Raw genomic sequence first — 20,503 nt, forward strand, 5'->3', positions numbered from 1 at the left:
AAGAAGAAATTGTTTCATCCCTCACAGATCTCGTTTGGTGGATCACTATAATCACGCCTGTTCAGGGATCATACTAGAGTTCTCAAAATGTTACTGGTCAGCTTTACTCATTATTAAAGCCAGGAAAATAAATGGTAAAGAAGAAATATATTCTGCTCAGAACCAGAGAGCTGGTTGTTCAGAGAGTATTTTGATGTAATTTATACATTCAGTAGCAATTTGCTTAATACCTAAACTGTGAAATAACTGCTGGTAACAAAGTTTAACAGCAAATACCGTTTCCTTCAAGAAATCCAGGAATTGATATAATAGCACATTTATTGATCACTTTACCAACTGAAGATACAATTTTATACAGTCAGTCAACAGCAGTAACATACTTTATGAGAAGCTATGCTTTAAAAAATGGTGTTTACAATATGGATTTCACTACAATTTTTCAAGCCAAGCTTTTACAGCGCTAATCAAACAACTGCTGTACTTGAACTTTTTCCCTAAAACATCAACAATAATGTTGCAGACGAAGTAGCTTTTCCATTGTTAATGTGGGTTTAGAATTTAACAAGACAACTTTAAAAGGTTTAAAACATCCACAACATTGTAATTACTTTAACATTCACACTGATAAAGTGATACATTTAATACTTTCTAGCATTAATAAACAGTGTAAAAATATATTGCATATATATATATATATATAAATTTGTTTCCTTTTCCTGAAAAAACACCTAGTACAAACTAGTAGTATATGATCCCCCTTCAAGTTTCTTTTACTTATTTTAAAGATTGGATAGTAGTAGTTTTAAATTAACAGAAACAAAGATATGGAAGTAGAGAATCACTCTTGTGCTCCCCCATAAGCTCTTGTCACGGTTACTAAGCATATTAACCTCTTGGTAATGGTGGTTCCATTTTTGCTAACACCAGCTAGAATTTTGGCACTGACAGCAGTGGGGATAAAATTTTGCCCAGTGTTCTTTGCACTGGATGGTGCCAGGCCCCCTTCATCAAGTGGTTAAAAATCTTTGCTTAGGATCGGTTTATCTCTTATAGTTAAGATTAAAAAATACTATGCTCAAGCTGTTCATTTGCAACAATTTTTTTAAAAAAAGGTTCAGTGTTAAATTAGTGAGGAAAAAAGTAAACTTGTAAGGTTAAATGATCATGTATAATTTTTACCGTGTTGAAAATTTCACAGTGAACACAGTAGGTTAGTACAGCTGAATGTTAATGTTTGCAATGCCTGCAATCATAAATATTGCAGGTGAGTATCAGCACACAGCAGCTTCCTGGTTTTCTGGACCAAGATGAAAGACAAATGAAAATAAGAACAAGAAATAGTAAGATTCACTGAAGGTTTTTATCATGCTGTACAGTGCTCCAAGGAAGACTATGCCAAGACCCATCTGCATATTACAACTATCTAATGATTAAATTTTTATTAGTGCTCTAGGTAATCAAAGACAAAACAGTTTTGCCTCTACACTTTATGATCAGGTCCTGACAGCATGCATATCCAGGTTTGTGCAAATAAAGAATCAAAACATCTACACCAAATTAGAAATGGATGTTGGAACAGCATGGACAGATAAACAAGCTAGCAAAGGAATAAAGCATAATGTGGATAAATAAATGGTTCATGACTGAAGAAAACCAACCTCAACATTCAAAAATTATACTTCTGTATAAATATATATTTCTCCTGTAATATTTAAATCTGTGAAACATAAAACCTTGCTAAGAATAAACTTCAATATACTTATCCATTTCTCTGCTTTACAGAATGTAAAGACAAATTACTTTGTATTATAAGCATTATACAAAACGTTTTCCCTGCTGCAATAGTTTACCAAAGCTGATATATTCTAAACCCAGCACAAAGATAAACACGAACACATGTTTGTTGCATTCTATAATTTGTTTTTGTCTGTGACCTTGCCATTTCATACACTACAGAGCTAACAAAAGTAGTTTGCCAACACGATTTTATACAGGACATCAGAGTTTGTAGATTAACTGACCTTACACAAAGCCTTTGTAAAGAGCTAGTATGTATTTAGCATGAATATTACAGACATACAGCATTTCAGTTGCATTAATATAACCCTATTTAACAGAGGCCAGGCTGCATTATTTCACATTATTTAATTACTTGGTTTAAAAATAACATTTGAGCAAATGCAAGCATACAGAAACTCATCTGATGTAAACTGGAGCTTAAAATAATTCACCACTATGGGGATACAGATTGCCATCTTTTTTCTTATTTTCTTGATCATCCATAATATAGCTACCGATCAAAATGAAAGACAGATGAAGTATGAGTGTATTTTTAGGGCTACATTTTCAATTAACTTGAATGTACCTTGAATGTAACTTTATTCACGTTTGTGATCTGTGATCTGAAAAATGTGCAAAGTAATAGAAAAACCTTGAATAAATTTTTAATAAAATTCATTAATTCCTTGGCTGTTTACATGCAATGGAATATGGTAGGTGCTTAACATTTTTCCAAATCAGATTCATCAGTTGGGCATTTCAATGTCAATTTCCAAATGTAAGGAAATGAAGAAAAAAAAAAAAGCCTTTCTATAGTCTTGCTACTCATGTATATATATGTCCCAAAGTACTGCATGTGTGCACGCACGTGTGCATGATTACAAAAGAGAATTTATTTTTTAAAAACTCATTTCAGACTACTAGTACTGCAAGAATACCCAGCACATAGGCTGGGTTCTTTGCCCCTTTATTCTTTATCAGGCTTGCCCTTGCCAAACTCTACCTAAAGTGGATGACCAATCAGTTTGAATGAAACAAGCCAATTCAAACATTTTCTGACAACAAAGTAAAGAGTTATAACTTGTTTTGAAATCCACCTTCACCATATGGATTTTGAAGCAATATAGCCAAGGTAATAAACTGAAAAATATGAAAAAATACCAAATATATTACCGTTATTTCTCCCTGCAAAAGCAAATTATTTGGACAATTAAGATGTGGAGCTTCTATCTGCAATATTCTTTAGCTTCCTGAAGCACCATTCTTAGCTGGGACATCTTTCAAAGCATTGTTTTTGAGTTTAATGAGCAAGCGTGAATGCAACTAAAGGTTTCTCACTGGTTTTAGGATTCTGAAGACTTAAAAAGAACACCCCGGTCCATCATTTCCAGCTTATATTAGGTAAGCCAAATGGGCACTTGGATGCACAAAATGAGTAACTCACTGTCTAAATGCTATTTTATGGGCAAACACTCCAAATACAGGAGGTACACATGCATCAAGTTGAGGCTGTGAGAATTTCACACAAGCTTGAGATCTGTCATTATGCTTCAGGTATTTGATTTTATAAAGGTCTACACAAGACTCAGGTCCATAGGCATTGAACTACAGTCCTGTTCCCACCTCAACATACCATGACTTTGTACTTACTAACTGATGATGAACAACTGCGTGTATACATAGTGAGTGTCAACTTGCTTCACAAAGTTGGGGCAAAGGAAAATATAGGGCCTATGCAGGGCATAATTTGAAATGGTCTCTGAGGGCACTCAGAGGAGATCTTGCTTTCGCCCTGGCTTTCCTACTTCCTCACTATGGAGAAACATTTCTTGTCACACCAAGTCTATGTTAGAATTACTGAAGAGTGATTTCACCCAGAAATAGGAACAAGATAAATGTGTAAAAACATAAAAGCCTCCTTAGATCTTTACCTTCATGCTGTGGAGGGAGAATGGCAGTGTCACCAACTGGCCAAGCTGAACAGCGTTGGCTGCAGGACTAGAGTTTGGCCCTAATGAGGTTTAAGGTTTGGATCAACATCTATATGGTTTAATTACTTAGCTGGATTCAAGAAGTATGTGTAAGCACACACAAACCTGCACAAGTCTTGTGTATTACATCACTTATTACCAACTAATTGATGACCCAAGAAGACAATATTTACACTACAAACAATGTACACAAAGGTGTAGTTATTTTGGCATACATGCAAGGCTAACAGTCAGTTAAGAGGACACATACTAGTGCAACACATTACATTTGCTCTATCATGAAGGTAAAAGGTTTGTTTCTTGGCCAGTGCAAACAGAGAATTCTCATTCATGGATGACAGGCACATGCCCCCAGAATACATGCATCATTGAAAGGCAGGGTTATGTTTTGAGAATCACACACACAGGCACAAAGAATTAAAATTTATTTTATAACTATGACAAGCCTTAAGTAAAGAATTATCAATTACAACTTTAAAGTTTTGATTTTGGAGAAAGATATACGAGAATTTTCTCTACAGATGGTTACAAATGGCTGGGATATCTAACACTTGCAAACCAAACCCATAGCAGTCATTTGCCTTTTAGTTCTGATTAATTCCAGCTACCATAAAAAATATTAATTGAGCCAATAGCAGGAAAATATGGGTGACTGAAATGCAAATTCATGAACAAAGTTTTCTATAATGCCAAAAAGTTGTCAGAAGAATTTTTCATTTAGGTAATGTCAGTAAAATACATGGAAAATATCATACTTCAATCCAAAATATCTTTGAAGGACAATCTCTATACTGATGAAGAACACAAGCTGTGACGTGAGTAGTTTTATAATCTCCCTTTCCTTTCCTAAAGTGAAAAAGAAATAAGAAATATTGTAGGGTTAAAAAAAAAAAAAGTGGCTAGGTCTTGGCCATTGTCCAACATTCAACATTTCCTTTGGGATTCTAAATATTTGATTACAGTTAATGACACCTGTTCACACAGGACTGTTGAAACAATGTTATGTTTTTTAATGTCTGCCTCTCAGTAACACTATTTTCATAGCTTTAATAGCCACAAAAAGCAGAACAATGATTTTTGTTTCTGGTATTTCCATACTGATAAGGTTGTTGCAAAACTCTCAACAAGTAACTATAGCACATGGAGTGACTAGAGGGAATTGGTAAGCAAGCACTAATAAGAAAACCCATTTGACTTCTGCATATTTTATTTAAAAACTAGGTTATATTTAGAAAACTATTTCTAATGACTATAATTTTGCCCCAGTAGGGATTTTTATTTCTTGTCCTCAATTTTGCAGTGGCTTTAATGGTCAGATTAAGCCTCAGTGCAGATACAGGTAAGATTGTGTACTGCCATAGTATTTCAGGGTTCAATTTTAAATGAGTTTGTTCTTTAAGGCAGCTATTTCTAAAAGCTACCTTTTGGTAGCATGTTCAGCGGTAATGAAAGCAAACATAATTAGGAATGACAGGGTTTTATAGATGATGTCGCATAGGAGAGTGCTGCATAGTATAACATGCTGAAAATCAGACTGGAAAGTTAGATGGAATAAGTTGAGAAGCCCCAAAAAAGGAGATGATTGTAAACCATATAGGTACCCATGTCCTTACTTCAGACACAACATTTAGTTACAGCCTGGAGTATGGTGCACAGTAAGAGCATGTGCTCTACAACACTTCAAGGGTTGAAAATGGGTCACCTCCTGAGCTATCCCTTCCCCTCATCTCTGGGGTACCAGCCATATTTGCTGTCCTGAGAATTGAGGGAATGGCAGATGGACAACAAACGTACTTTGCCTCATTCCCAAGCAGGCCTGGAACTTACAACTAACATTCAAGCTAGTATTTAGGATTTTAATTTCCTACACATATTAGCAGAAAAGTTAAGAGCTTAAGTAGGTAGCTGAACCCCTAATACACAGCTGCATACACTGCTTTTATTCTTAGGCCTTACCTTCCACATCAAGTGTAGTAGAAGGGAAAAATCTTTCCAAAGTACTGTCTTTCCAGCCACAACTTCCCTTTGTTACTGTCACATCAGAATAACTTTTTTTCACGCACCTATTTGACTGAGTGTTAACACTATCCAACTGTGAAACAAAGAAGAAACAAAGTAGTATGTTTCTCAAAATAAAATACTGCTATCTGAAGCGTCTTCTCAAGTCCTGATCCAAAGCTTGCTATGCCACTGAAAGTATTTCAAAGAACTTTGCATCAGGTCCATACAAAGTGCTTTGGTTCATGGCAGGGTTTTTATACTATACAAGTAATGCAAAGTAAACTCTGGCAGAACCCCAGCTAGTTCCATCAGTCTCTTCTAAGCAAACAGAATAGCTCAATTTCTAGTCAGTGTCAGCTTGGATCTGGCTGCATTCTCAATTCCTTTGCATGCCTTCTATCTCACAAGTGTGCTGGTCTCTCACATGGTGAACTAGCAACTTAAAACCTAATTATACCTTAAAACCTTCCTAACTAATCACTCCTCCTGTGTAGCAACAGTCTGGCATTAGTGACACTCAGTATTTGGGTACTTGAGAAAGCCTGTCACTTGTGCATCTCAGGTTAGGTTATCACCTGATGTGTCAGTCAAGGCAGCTGGCTAGCAACAAGCAGCCAGACCAACAGGGTGCTGAAAGGGTTCTGCAGTAGACTGGACTTCACCCCTCATTTGGGCTGGGTCCAGATCTTTTCAGCTACCAATGAGTTATGAGTCAAGTCTTAATGTCAATGGGAAGAACAGGGACACTGGTTTTGCCTGTAACTTAGCTGAAGGATTTATCAAAGGTTAGAGGCTTAGCCTTTTTATTCATAAAAATCAAGACTATTCTGGAGCCTTCTTCAGGTGCACAGGCACCAGTGACATAGAATAAGGTTCCCTACATTCAGACAGTTCGCTACCATGCTGGAATAATTTAGCCATTGTTGGTATCACAGTATGCTATGTTCTGCCTCAGAGTGTGACAGGTCACCAGTGCAACACAGGAGTGGATAATCCTTCATTTCATGGAAATTCTTCTTCAAGAAAAATGGAAATTCTTGGAAGGGCTTCACAAAGCTCATCCTGAGTATCCTTATATACATAAAAAATCTTCCCAGGTAACCAAAGCCAACCATGGGAAAAGCCATTTAGATCTTTACAAGATCATCTGCTGAGTTTTAGCAAACTTCCCTCCCTCTTCAGAACAAAACCCAAAATAAATTATAAACAAACAAACAAAAATCTCCAAGTCCACAAGGAAGTCCTTGCCTTTGTTTGCTATTGTTGTTTTGGTTGCAGGCTGACGTATGGGCTCACAGTCATTGGAGGCAAAGATACAAGAAAGGCTACCATTTGATATCAGAAAAACAAAACATGAACAGTTTAAGGGCTGAAAGCCAGTGCTGTTTCCAGACATTGGCCAAATATGGACTATTGATCTGCATGGCACATGAGAGTGCTCACTGCTCACTAAATTTTATGTATTCTGAGTGGGATGCTGATATGGGTGGGGGGAGACCAACAAATTTATTAACCTTTATTCAGAGTCAAACATGAAAATCAGTGCATGAGCTCTTTTTGAAAGAAAGTGAAGCAGAACTGCAAGCAGTTCTTTCTGAATACTGAAAATCTTTCATCATTTTAGAGAAGCAGAGTAATACATTAGGGTGCTTGTTCAGCTCTTGCAGAAAATTGAACCAGCCTTTTCTCTCCTTTTTAACCAATATGAAAAAAAAGGGTTATTTTTATTCCTATTAAGCTGTTTTGGCATTCTGGGCCCCAGGCAGGTCACACTCAGCTGCCTATACCTTAAGCCTGTGGAACTAATTCTCCTATAGCAGTGGAAAGCCATTCCCATCAATACTATTACTCCCAAGCTAGGCAGCAAAAATGAACAGAGAATCAAATCCCTTGGCTTCAAACAAATTTAACATAAAATGCAGCCCAGTTATAACAGCATATTTTTGTGGGCAAACTGCACCTAATTACATGGATATTAATTGTATATGTCCTTATTTCAAGGGGCACAAACTTTCCTTACACGTATTATAGATGAAAGGGAGTGTGTGCCAATGTATGTGCATAGCATTCACTTAATAGCAATCTGATTGGCAGTGTTTAGTCATACCTAATATTTTAAAGCATTATTAGCTTAATACCCCCTTCATTTCAAATGTGAGGCAGTGCAAACTTGCAAACAGACTGCAAAAAATGTTTAATAGACTTTCTTTGTAATGTCTTGTTCCTCACTTCTCAGGTTAGTACACTAGCTCCATCCCAATCCAGCCAGTCAGAACCATGCTACAGTACACACAGTAACAAGCACAAAGTATAGACAGGAGAAAAGTAAGGGCTGGTATTTTCCACATCTTTCTGTTGACACAAAACACTTTAGAACCTATATTGTCCTAGAAATAGCTTTTTTTTAGTTTTTCTTGAGTGGTGTATGACTCTTACAGGCTAGCACCTCGTATATTAACAACCACTTACTCCCCAATAGTATATTGTTGAATGTTTTAAGGGAAGTACCAGATCCCATGTAAGACATTTTAATAAAGCCCCAAAACAGTAGTCAAATCAAACTGCATAAATAATGGGATATTCTTCAGAAAGACTGCTATGAAAGACCCTCTTTTCAAGAGGTTCTTTTCGACATCCTCAGGGCAACCAGACATTTAGGAATGTTTGAGATCTTTTGCTTTAATTGACAAAGCGTGGTTTAACTGCTCTTGACTTTTTTTTTTTGTCTAAAGCTCAGCAAAACGATGTATTTTTTGTACCAATATAATTATTTTTGCCAATATACGCATGAGGAATGTAATGAAGTGGCGTTGTGCTGCAAGTAGCTCAGCAGATGTTGAAATCAGTTCCAGTTCCTGAAAACAACTTCTTGACAACATAGTCTTAGCATTCACAATAACCAAAACATGTGGGATTCATCTACATCATTCTTACAAATATATTCTCTTTCCCCCTCTCTTTCTCCCTCTGTATTGTAAACCCTCAGCCTTACTTGCTTCCTTGTACTTTATGATCATATGTGCCTGCATGCTTATAGCCAGATACATATCCTGAAGCATCCACCAGATCTTCTCGGCCAGCTTTGCCTTTTCCTTTCCCGCTGGGATCAAACCTCTCTTTGTGAGAACCTGTGAATTTTGATGTATCTGTAAGGCGTGATACAGTTGGAGATGAAATGGCTTTCTATTAGAAGACAGAAAAGAAATTAAAAAACCATATCAGAAATCAATTATTCTTAATACATATATTTGTACATGCTACTAAGATTCAAATCTTTGCTAATGATAGAGTCTATTTTAATATCTACTCCCTTCCAGCAAAAGGATTAAAAAAAAGAGTTTGTTTCTTGCTATTACATACAATGACAATAATCATACAGTCAAGAACAAAATAGTTATGTCAAGTTATGTCAAAAACTTTTGGAAGAGACTTTCGGTACGAGACACTTATGACTAATAATCAAGTTCTAAGCACCAAAGATATGAAGAAGTCATAGGGAACAGCCACGTTCAAAATCCATTATGTCAACATCCAAGCATAAAAGCCTGGCTCCACCAATATAGGAAAAACAAACCAATATAGCTATAATTCATTGCTTTAGGAGACAATTTTATTCTAAACTCTAGGTTTCACAAGAGAAGTAACAAACTACAAAGAATGAAAGTTATTTTCAACGTTAGCAAATCAGTAGTCTATGAAATAGCACTGAGCAAAGACTTTCCCCTACATTGCTTCCACTGAGTCATATCAGGCTACTCAGCAATCCAAGTTTTGCTGTCATTGACACAAAGAAAATCTGACTGCACAAGCAGAAAGAAACAGATATCTCACAGAGCAATACAGGAGCATGCTAACCTGTGTGCTTGGACTGGGACCAGTCTCTATCCCAGCCAAAACCATGACAACGCACAGTCACAACTCAGAAACAAAGGATTGTCTGGCCACTGGAAATTACTCTTGACAACTCAGGGAAAACAAAGACACACACTTCTGTAAGAGTGCTGTGCTGGTTTTGGCTGGGGTAGAGTTAATTTTCTTCATAGTAGCTAATATGGGGCTATGTTTTGGATTTGTGCTAAAAACGGTGTTGATAATGCAGAGATGTTTTAGTTGTTGCTAAGCAGGGCTTACACTGAGTCAAGGACTTTTCTGCTTCTCACCCCACCCCACCAGTGAGTAGGCTGGGGGTGCACAAGAAGGTGGGAGGGGACACAGCCAGTATAGCTGACCCCAACTGACCAAAGGGACATTCTAAGCCAGTATCAGTATATAAAGTGAGTGGAATAAGAGGGAAAGGGGGGCACATTCGGAGTTACGGTGTTTTGTCTTCCCAAGTAACCATTACACGTGATGCAGCCCTGCTTTCCTGGAGATGGCTGAACACCTGCCCACAGATGGGAAGTAGCGAATTAATTCCTTGTTTTGCTTTGCTTGTGCGTGTGGCTTTTGCTTTACCCATTGAACTGTCTTTATCTCAACCTGTGAATTTTCTAACTTTTACTCTTCCGATTCACTCTCCCTTCCCACCGTGGTGGGGAGTGAGAGAGTGGCTGCCATGGGGCTTAGTTGATACCTGGGGCTAAACCATGACAGCCCTTTTTAGAGCCCAACATGGGGCTCAAAGGTTTTGAGACAATGAGAGGTTTGACTGGAATGTGTTAGATAAAATTTATAGCTTTTAGTGCTTTTTAGCTATTAATTGTCAGGCTCCTGTTCTTGCCATGGGAGCTTGCTTATCCCACTGTATATTAGAGTCTAGTGCTCATTAGTGGCTGCTTTTTGCTTTCGCTGCTTGCTGTCCTGCTTATCATCTTACCCTGCCGTGCCTGGGAACATTCTGATAACAGCTATGGTGATGCACCTGGGCTGGCAGATGGCCTGGGCATTGCTGCTGTTTCTGTGCTGCTGTAGTGGACAGGCTGGAGCTCCAGGGTGGGCTTGAGTCTAAGGACTGAGACATGTGGATGAATCCATGCAGGAACAGGACACCCTGGAGAGTCTGTGGTTGTGAATAAGTCCACAACAGTGCAGGTACATCTTAAAGCATCTGTGGCCATGGTTATGTCTGTGCTGCAGCAGGTACACCTTGAAGCATCAATGGCTGAGCATGAGGTTATGCTGGAGCACGTCAAAGCATGTGGCCATGGGTAAGCCCACGACAGAGCAGGTAGTCCCCTGGAGGAACTGCAGCCATGGATAAGGCCACATTGGAGCAGGTATATCTCTGAAAGCATTGTGGCCCATGGAGAAGGCGACACTAGAAGAGGTGTACCTCAAAGTGACTGTGGCTGTGGATAAGTCTATGCTGCAGCAGGTATACCCCTGGAGACTGTGGCTTGTAGAATCACTAAGGTTGGAAAAGACCTCTAAGATCATCAAGCCCAACCGTTAACCCAACACCACCATGCCTCCTAAACCATGTCCCAAAGCGCAACCTCTACATTTTTTTTTGAACAGCTCCAGGGACGGTGACACCTCCACCTCTCTGGTCAGACTCTTACTGAAAGAATGGTCAGGCACTGGAAAGAAATTTTTCCTAATAGCCAATCTAAACCTCCCCTGATGCAGCTTGAGACCATTTCTTCTTGTCCTATCAGTAGTGACTTGGGAGGAAAGACCAACCCTCACTACAACCTCCTTTCAGGTAGGTGGAGAGAGTGATAAGGTCTCCCCTCAGCCTCCTCTTCTCCAGGCTAAACAACTCCAGTTCCCTCAACCTCTCCTCATAAGATACATTCTCCAGCTCCTTCACCAGCTTCATTGCCCTTCTCTGGACATGCTCCAGCACCTCAATGTCCTTCTTGTACTGGGGGGCCCAAAACTAAACACAGTATTCAAGGTGCAGCCTCACCAGCAGCAACAAGGGGCATGATCACTTCTCTACTCCTGCTGGCTACACTAGGTCTCATATAAGCCAGGATGCTGTTGGCCTGCTTGGCCACCTGGGCACACTGCTGGCTCATGTTCAGCCCGCAGTCAATCAACATCCTAGGTACTTTTCGGCTGGGCAGCTTTCCAGCCGCTCTTCTCCAATCCTGAGGCATTGCATGGGATTGTTGTGACCAAAGTGCAGGACCCAGCACTTGTCCTTGTTAAAACTCATGCAATTGGCCTCGGCCCATCAATCCAGCCTGCCAGGTCCCTCTGCAAAGCCTTCCTACCCTCGAGCAGATCAACACTCCCACCCAGTTTGGTGTCATCTGCAAACTTACTGAGGGTGCACTCAAACCCCTCATCCAGGTCATTGATAAAGATGTTAAACAAGACTGGCCCCAACACTGAGCCCTGGGGAATCCCACTCATGACTGGCTGCTAACTGGATTCAACTCCATTCACCACAACTCTCTGGGCTTGGCCATCCAGCCAGTTTTTTATGCAGTGAAGAGTACACCTGTCCAAGCCATGAGCCGCCAGCTTCTCTAGGAGGATGCTGTGGGAAACAGTGTCAAAGGCTTTACTAAAGTCCAGGTAGATAACACCCACAGCCTTTCCCTCATCCACTGAGCAGGTCACCTGGTCATAGAAGGAGATCAGGGTGGTCAGGCAGGACCTGCCTTTCATGAACCCATGCTGGCTGGGCCTGATCCCCTGGTTGTCCTGCACTTGCCTGGTGAGCGCACTCAAGATGTATCGCTCCATTATCTTCCCTGGTACCAAGGTCAGGCTGACTGGCCTGAAGCTCCCTGGATCCTCCTTCCAGCCCTTCTTGTAGATGGGTGTCACATTGGCAAGCCTCCAGTCATCTTGGACCTCCCCTGTTAACCAGGACTTCTGGTAAATGATGCAGAGTGGCTTGGAAAGCTCCTCCGCCAACTCCCTCAGTACTCTCCGGTGGATCCCATCTAGTCCCATAGACTTGTGAGTGTCCAGGTGGCACAGCAGGTCATAAACTCTTCCTCCTGGATTATGGGGGTTTATTCTGTGATCCATCCCCATCTTCTAGCTGAGAGGGCTGAATGCCCTGGGGATAACTGGTCTGACTATTAAAGACTGAAGCAAGAAAGGCATTTAGTACCTCAGCCTTTTCCTCATCCTTGGTGGCAACGTTCCCCCCCACATCTAATACAGGATAGAGATTCTCCTTGGCTCTCTTTTTGTTGTTAATGTATTTGTAAAAGCATTTTTTGTTATCTCTTACAATAGTGGCCACACTGAGTTCTAGCTGGGCTTTTGCCTTTCTAATTTTCTCTTTGTGTGACCTAACAAGATCCCTGTACTCTTCTTGAGTTGCCTGCCCCCTCCTCCAAAATTGGTAAACTCTCGTTTTTTTCCTGAGTCCCAACATAAGCTTCCTGTTCAGCCAGGCCAGTCATCTTCCCCACCAGTTTGTCTTACGGCACATGGGGACAGCCTGCTCCTGTGCCTCTAAGACTTCCTTCTTGAAGAATGCCCAGCCTTCCCCGACCCCTTTGGCCTTCAGGACTGTCTCCCACGGGACTCCCTCAACCAGTCTCAACCTTGTAGATAAGGCTCTACTTGGAACAGGTACACCTCTAAGGGACTCCAGTCTGTGGATAAGTCCAAGCCAGAGCAGAGGCAAGGGGAGGAGCTCATTGCAGTGTTAAAACCTATAACCTGGTCCAAAGGGACCGGAGGTGGAGATTGTAATGGATATACCCTTAAATTGTTGCAGCCCACAATTTGAGTTGCACATTATATGAATTACTATAGCAAAAACTACCCAAAGCAATGGAAGACAAGCCTTACAAGAATCAGTGCAAGTGCAGCAGTGAGCCAACCTGAGCTGGCTTTGGTCCCCAGAAACTCCATGCAGCACACCACCTCTCCTGTCTTGAGTGACCACCATAAGAGACTAAATGAACTCAGTGGACATTTTATGGACATTTCTGGATATTCTGTGGAGGTTTTATAAGGCTAGTCCATAGACTACAGCAATGATATCTGTATATTATATCACAGGATAGGAAGAGTGGTGGTGGTTAATGAGGATGTGTTGCACAGTATGGTGCGTAACCTGTCAGCTTCCCTCCAGGCACAGGCACGAGGAATTCTGTGCTATTTCAAGTCTTACTTGTGAATCACTATTTTGTTTGGTAAGTGAAGGGAAACATGGGGCCTTGTACCTTGAACAAAAATTCTGGCACAAACCAGTAGGAATAAACTTTTATATGGTGTAGCGTTTCCTGTTACGCAGTGTGCATGAGCAAGAACCCAGCTGCTACTTGAAGACAAACTGTCAGACTACTTGACAGAACAAAGTCTTCCACCAATCACAATTTTGAACCATGAAGCATCTATAGTAGTGGACAGTACATGTGTCACCTAACTCATATAAATACATGGGCTGCCCATTTAATTTTCATTTTAAAACCCCCACATATCATAACAGCTGCATAGTAATAGAGGCTGACTTTAGGATAGAATATATGTGGTGGAATTTTCTTACACTTGTTTAAGTTATTACTAGATCATTCTCCCTCCAGAAGAACATATGATACTTCTTACTAAAGGCATTTTCTTAACTATTAGCACACTTCTTGTGTGTTCTGAACAAACTAACTAAGAAAATGAAGATCCCATCTGTGACTCACCCCATGTAAGCCAGCAAGGAAAAAGCTAGGGCACAGTACTTGCCAAAGTATCTTTCATCATCCCTTATACCAGAAGCAGCTGCTATAGAAGATGCAAGAAAGCTTATCATGTAATCAAAGGACTAAACTTTGCTCTATTTTTACTTATATAACACTACTGCTAAAAGCCACAGGATGCTACCAGTGACAAAAGCCATTTGTACTGTAAACATGGAAATAGTCCAAATGTAAGACAGGGGCAATGTTCAGTATAGAGTTAATGAAACAACATATATTTTCTTTCCTTGTATTTCATCACCACTACTTTACAGAAAATCAGTTTTCTCTAAATGTGAATACACCACCCTGCATTCTCACATGCAGAGAGAAGTCTCAGAAACTCTAGCTGACTGCCTTTCCCTGCAACAAATTCATTCTCAGGACAGACTGCTATTCTGAGAATTTGTAATGGTAAGTTTAATCACTATTTGGAAAAAGAAGGACTACGGCTTTTGCTCCTCTGTTTCAAAGGGGTGGTGTGATCAGTATGAAGTTTGCCTCAATATCCAAATTAAAATAAAAATAAGAATTTTGGTAAAGTAACATAATTGTAATGGACATACTCTAACTTGTATGAGTGGAATATTAAAGGAAATGTATGTATATAAACATGCAAGAGGAAATGACAAACTAGTTTTTGGATAGATGTTTCACGATCTTTAAAAGTGAATTGTTGCTACAGATTGATCCTTTGCTTCAGGATCTTTTCAGCCTCTTTAAATTGTAGGCCAAGCTGTTTCTCATCCTCTGTTTTCCACATTGGTTTGAAACGCATTGCTCTTTTCCCAGTAGACTAACAGGAAAAGGAAAGGCTCTTGTGGCATGCTGCAACCTGGTTGCTATCATCTATTGTTAGGATGCACCTTTTATTTTTTTCCCTGATAAGTCATCTGTCTTATCAGAGTGCAGGCTGTCTTGACATAAACACCACATTCCTCAAGTCTACCACTGGGAATAGTTTCCTGGGAATGTCCTTCATTATTGGCACAGGCCATTCTATTAATCCTTGGTTTACTATTCTATGAAATAGTAAAACTATTCTATGAAATTCTCATAAAATAGTTTTCTCATAGAAACTATTCTATGAACCCTCACAGTGAAAAAGTGTTTCCTGATGTTCAGAGGAAACCTCCCATGTTTCAGTTTGTGCCCATTGCCTCTGGTCCTGTCACTGGGCACCACTGCAAAGAGCCTTGCTCCATCTTCTTTGCACCCTCCCTTCAGGTATTTACATACATGGATGAGATTCTCTCTTGAGCCTTCTCTTCTCCATGCTAAACAGTCCCAGCTCTCTCAGCCTCTCCTCATAAGAGATAGGCTCCCATCCCTCAGTCATCTTCATTGCTCTTCACTGGACTCGCTCCAGTAGCCCCATATCAGTCTTCTACTGGGTGAGCCCAGAGCTGAACACAGCACTCTGGGTGTGACCCCAGTAGTGCTGAGCAGATGGGAAGGAGCAACTCCCTTTGTCTGCCTGGCAATACTTTGTCTAATGTGGCCCAGTATACCAGTAGCCTTCCATGCTGCAAGGGCTCATTGCTGGCTCATTTTCACCTTGGTGTCCACCAGGATCCTCAGGTCCTTTTCTGCCAAGCTGCTTTCCAGCTGGGTGACCCCCAGCATATACTGGTGTGTGGGGTTATTCCTCAGCAGGTGCAGGACTTCGCACTTCTCCTTGCTGAACTTCTTGAAGTTGCTGTCAGCCCATTTCTCCAGCCTGTTGAGGCCCCTCTGGATGGCAGCATCTGGATGGCCTGTTGGCTACTCCTCCCAACTTTGTATCATCGGAAAACTTGCTGAGAGTACACTCTGCCCCATCGTGCAGATCGTTAATGAAGATGTGAACAGGACTGGACCAAGTATCTCGCCCCGAGGTACACCAACTAGACTTTGCACTGCTGATCACCACCCTCAGGGCCTGGCCATTCAGCCAGTTTTCAACCCACCTCACTGTCTGCTCATCCAGCCCCTACAGCAACAGCTTGAGGGTCTGACACTCTATGGGAGAACGTGTAAAAGGCCTTACTGAAGTCCAGGTAGACACCTCCCACTGCTCTTCCCTCATCTATCAGGCCAGTCATTTCATTGTAGAAGGTTATCAAGTTGGTCAAGCACAATTCCCCCTTGGTGAAGCCACGCTGATCACTCCTGATGACATTTTGTCCTTCATGTGCCTGGAAATGATTTCTAGGATTAGCTGTTCCATCACCTTCAGTGTGCTAAGGTGACAAGTTTATTCATAAAGATTCCTCTATGAGCTGATGACTTATTTTCAGTGAACTGCCTTTATGAACTGAATGTGCACCCAGCTTGTTTTTACAAAAATGTGGTTTCTGTTTATGAACAACAAAACCAGCTACAGAGACTAAACTGGCAATTGAGCAAAGGGCAAACACAGTTAAAAGGGTAGCTGGGAGCTCATTCTTCTGTGCAACCCAGCTGTTCATTACAATTCACATGGTCATTGGAAGGCAAATAAAAAAAAAAAATGGGGGTGCAGGGAGCTGACCATCCCTCGTCAGTCAAGAAAAATGTAGGAAGAAATATAGTGAGCAGCACAAAGGGCTGGATGAGGACAATTTCCATCTTAGCAAGTCAACACTCTCCCTTCTTTTTCACAATGAATCAGAGACAAAGGATCCTGCCTTGTCATAGAGCAATTCTGCTTGAACTGTTTACTACTAGAGTAAGTTATATAATCTCTCTAGTTACATTTTTAAATTACTTGGAGCCAACTTTCTCCTCTCCTTTCTGCGAGCTCACAGAAGTCTCCATTTTCCTTCTTTTATTTGCACATACAGTTAACCTCGAAGTTTGCACAGCACAGAAGATGCATATGAATTTAATTAAAAAAAAAACCCTCACCAAAAAACCTCTCTCTTTAAGAGAAAAGTTTTACTTAGCACAACAGAATCAAATATAATCACTCTATAAACTCATTTTGGAACACCAAATGAAACAACCAAAGGTACTTTCCAAAAATATCAAGACTTCCATTCTCCAAGACTGTCCATTCTTCCCTTGACTTAGTTATTTCCATTAACACAAGCCAGCAGCTATAATTTCAGTATCTTTGCCTCTATCAAATAAAGGGATCACTGACAAAAGACCTACTCATTTACCAACGTTGTATTTTTACTGATATTTTGCTGGACCGTTGTGGCCCCCTTAATCTTAAAAATATCTTTTGGAAATGGCAGTTGCACCTTCACTGTCACTTTCCGACCAAAGGTGTGGTCACATGACCTCCAAGTTCATGGAAACATCTCAGATCAGTCAGGAAGGGTATGTATGTCTCCTGCCTCTTCCAACTGAAACTCCTTTCATACCAAAATTGCACTGAGAGTATCAGAACAGGCCACAGTCTCAGAAGGAGCTATGGGAAATAAAAATATATTTTATTTAGACCCGTAGATTTACTAATTTAAAATGATCGTTCATTTTTTGTTAGCAATTCAGTATTCTTCCTGCATTGTGTCAGTGTTTACAGAGAACTGCTCCTAAGACAGCAAGGAGCTTGGAGCATGTGGCACATAAGAAGATGGCAGAAGGGTATTTATTCAGACTCAAAAGAGAATAAAAAGAGGGGAGGCAAATCTTTCTCCTGTCCACAACAGAGGTGTTGTATTAGAAATAGAGCCAGTTCTGGAATACATATCAAAAAAAAAAAAAAAAAAAGAAAAAACCACAACCCAAAAAAAACCCACAAAAAACCAAACCAAAATATGATGGACATTATTTGGAAGATGGAAAATTCCAACTAGACACATGGGAAAAAAATTCTTCACCACTGTGGTTGCTCAAGCACAGATAGAGCTTACGTAGAGAGACTGGGGATTCTCTGTCCCTGGAGATTATCAAAACTTAAAATCATAAAGTCACAGAACAATTTAGGTTGGAAGGAACCTTTGCATATGAGTCCATATCTAGCATAAACCTCTGCTCACAGTAAGCCTCAAATGATCTTGCACAGAAACACCTCAAGTCCTGAATACCTCCAAAGACAGAAGGTTCCACAGCTTCTCTGGGCAACTTGTTCCAGTGTTTGACCACACCCAGGGTAAAAAACAAAACAAAAAAAGAAACCCAACATCTCATCCAAATTACAAATTCCCATGTTCCAACTTTTGTCTGTCTGAAACAGTCTGCATACCAAAGACTGGAACTGAAAGCCGTAGAGCCTTTTTAAACCCTAAAACCCTTAACAAGACTGCTACATGACTCTGTCCTCCTTTCTTATGAAAGAAACCTCTGTAAACTGGGGCAGATTTTCCTTTTGCCCTCAAGATAACAGATGAATCAAAGTGCAGTTTCAAGAATTAGAATGTTTCAGAAATGTACTATCAATCCTTATGAAACTGAAAGGAACTATAGTAAAAAGGAAATGAGAGCTTAGAAATGAAGAACACATATTCTGTCAACATTACTGCATAAGAATATAGCATTTTGCTGAAAAAAAAATAGATACACTGAAAGACATGCTGTTGTACTGGCTTGGCCTGTTTGCAGCAGAGAAGCTGCATCAATGCAGTTAAGTCAGCCTGAATTATATGGACTCAACAGGACCTCCATCTCAACTCTGATGTCAAAGGCTTCGAAGAATCCTATGAAGCTTGTGCCACAATCACAAAAATAGGGTAACAGTGTAAGACTAAAAGATTCCCCACACTTTCAGGACTCTTCCTTCCAGAACAAAGCTGAGGCAAAGATAGAAGACAATTCAGTGCTGCTAAGGTCGTGTGCTTCATTTTCTGTCAGCACTCATTACCATCCTTTTTAGAAAGCATGCAGTTTAACACACCAAGCTGATGCCAAGAAAGCTGGAGCATTCACCTGGCACAATGCAACAGGCTGGACAACCAGGTCAGTGCTGCTTCCACTCCTGCAGCTAGCACAGTCCGAGGCAAGCTCTTGTTTGCTGTGCATCGGGCGGCTTGGCACGCAGCATGGCACCATTCCCAAAAAGGATCTCCAGAACCAATTACTGGGAAGTAAATGCGGCAAGAAAAGCTACTGGACTTCAGGAACAGCATACATTCAAAACAGACGTGAAGGGCAATGGTTTTCCAAATGAACTCCTGTCGCCACAGAAACAACTCGCCTGAAGATATTTTCCACCCTTGCCAACACAGAGAAAGATTCAGGTTTGATGTAAAGCTGTTCCACAGCTTAAGCAGAACCTTACTGGCTGGATGAAAAACCCTGCAGTAAGGTTCTTCTGGAGTTTTGTGCCTGAATTACAGATGTCCAGGTACTACAGAAACATTCCCTGCCTGCCTTAGGTAATCGGTCTTTTTAGTAACCAGTGGCTCAAAGTATTGGAGGCAAACATCCCCCACCTTTCTCTTTTTCCTTTTTTTTAAACTATCATATTTTCCCAACTCACATGCGAAATTAAATCAACGATATCAGTCCTCTGATGGGAGAGCTGCAAAATTTGGTCCTGGCTATTCAGGCTGCAATGCTGCTTTTCAAAATAACCAGTTACTCAGTAACAGTGCTACTGTGTAGAAAAGCAGCAGTGTGCTGAGAGTGCTTGCACTGCCAAAAATGCCAGCAATGGGCAGTAGATGAAGTGCTAATGTTACTCCTTACCAGAAGGACATACATGGTAGCCATGGTCTTCCTGGCTACACTCTGTCAACTGCAATCATCCTTCCTCAGTTCCTCACTGACACCAATTGCCTTTCTGTATTTGCTCCTTCAACCATAAAACTTCAGGCTCTCATAGCATTTCCTCCTAGAAAACATTGCCATAGAGATCTGTTTATGTAACTAACATGTTCCGGGAGCCTTCAGAACCAGCACCAACGCGAGCAATCTTAGCAAGGTTTTAAAAATAATTTCTTTGCTGGTAACATCCAGAACCTCTGTGAAGAATGAGAACCTTAAACTGAATATCAAATGGGGGGAAAAAAAAAATATTCTCAAAGGGAAAGTTTTACCTTTTTTGGGGATTATACCAGGACTCCATACCAAAAAACTTTGGGTTTATTTTGTTTTAAATACATGGGAATACAGGCAAATGCATTTAAAACACTGCGGAATGGTCAGGAACAGAGATCAAGCTTCAAAGACAAATTTGCATTTCCTTCACGTTTCTTCAGTTGAGTGCGCACACAGACACACAAAAGAAAACGA

At 40.5% G+C, this 20,503-nt stretch overlaps 1 protein-coding gene across 1 annotated transcript in view; it reads right to left on the reverse strand.

Moving 5' to 3' along the window:
- Positions 1-7,255: 7,255 nt before the first annotated feature.
- The window catches only part of TPPP (tubulin polymerization promoting protein), a 64,740-nt gene continuing 51,492 nt past the window's right edge, over positions 7,256-20,503 (reverse strand). Inside the window, exon 4 of the mRNA XM_075083820.1 lies at positions 7,256-8,954. Within this exon, the coding sequence (XP_074939921.1) occupies positions 8,760-8,954 (195 nt within the window). The 3' untranslated portion in view covers positions 7,256-8,759. The remainder of the gene's footprint in view (positions 8,955-20,503) is intronic.

The sequence above is a fragment of the Phalacrocorax aristotelis genome, chromosome 2 (genome assembly GCF_949628215.1).
Source record: "Phalacrocorax aristotelis chromosome 2, bGulAri2.1, whole genome shotgun sequence".
In the NCBI taxonomy this organism is placed as follows: Eukaryota; Metazoa; Chordata; class Aves; order Suliformes; family Phalacrocoracidae; genus Phalacrocorax; species Phalacrocorax aristotelis.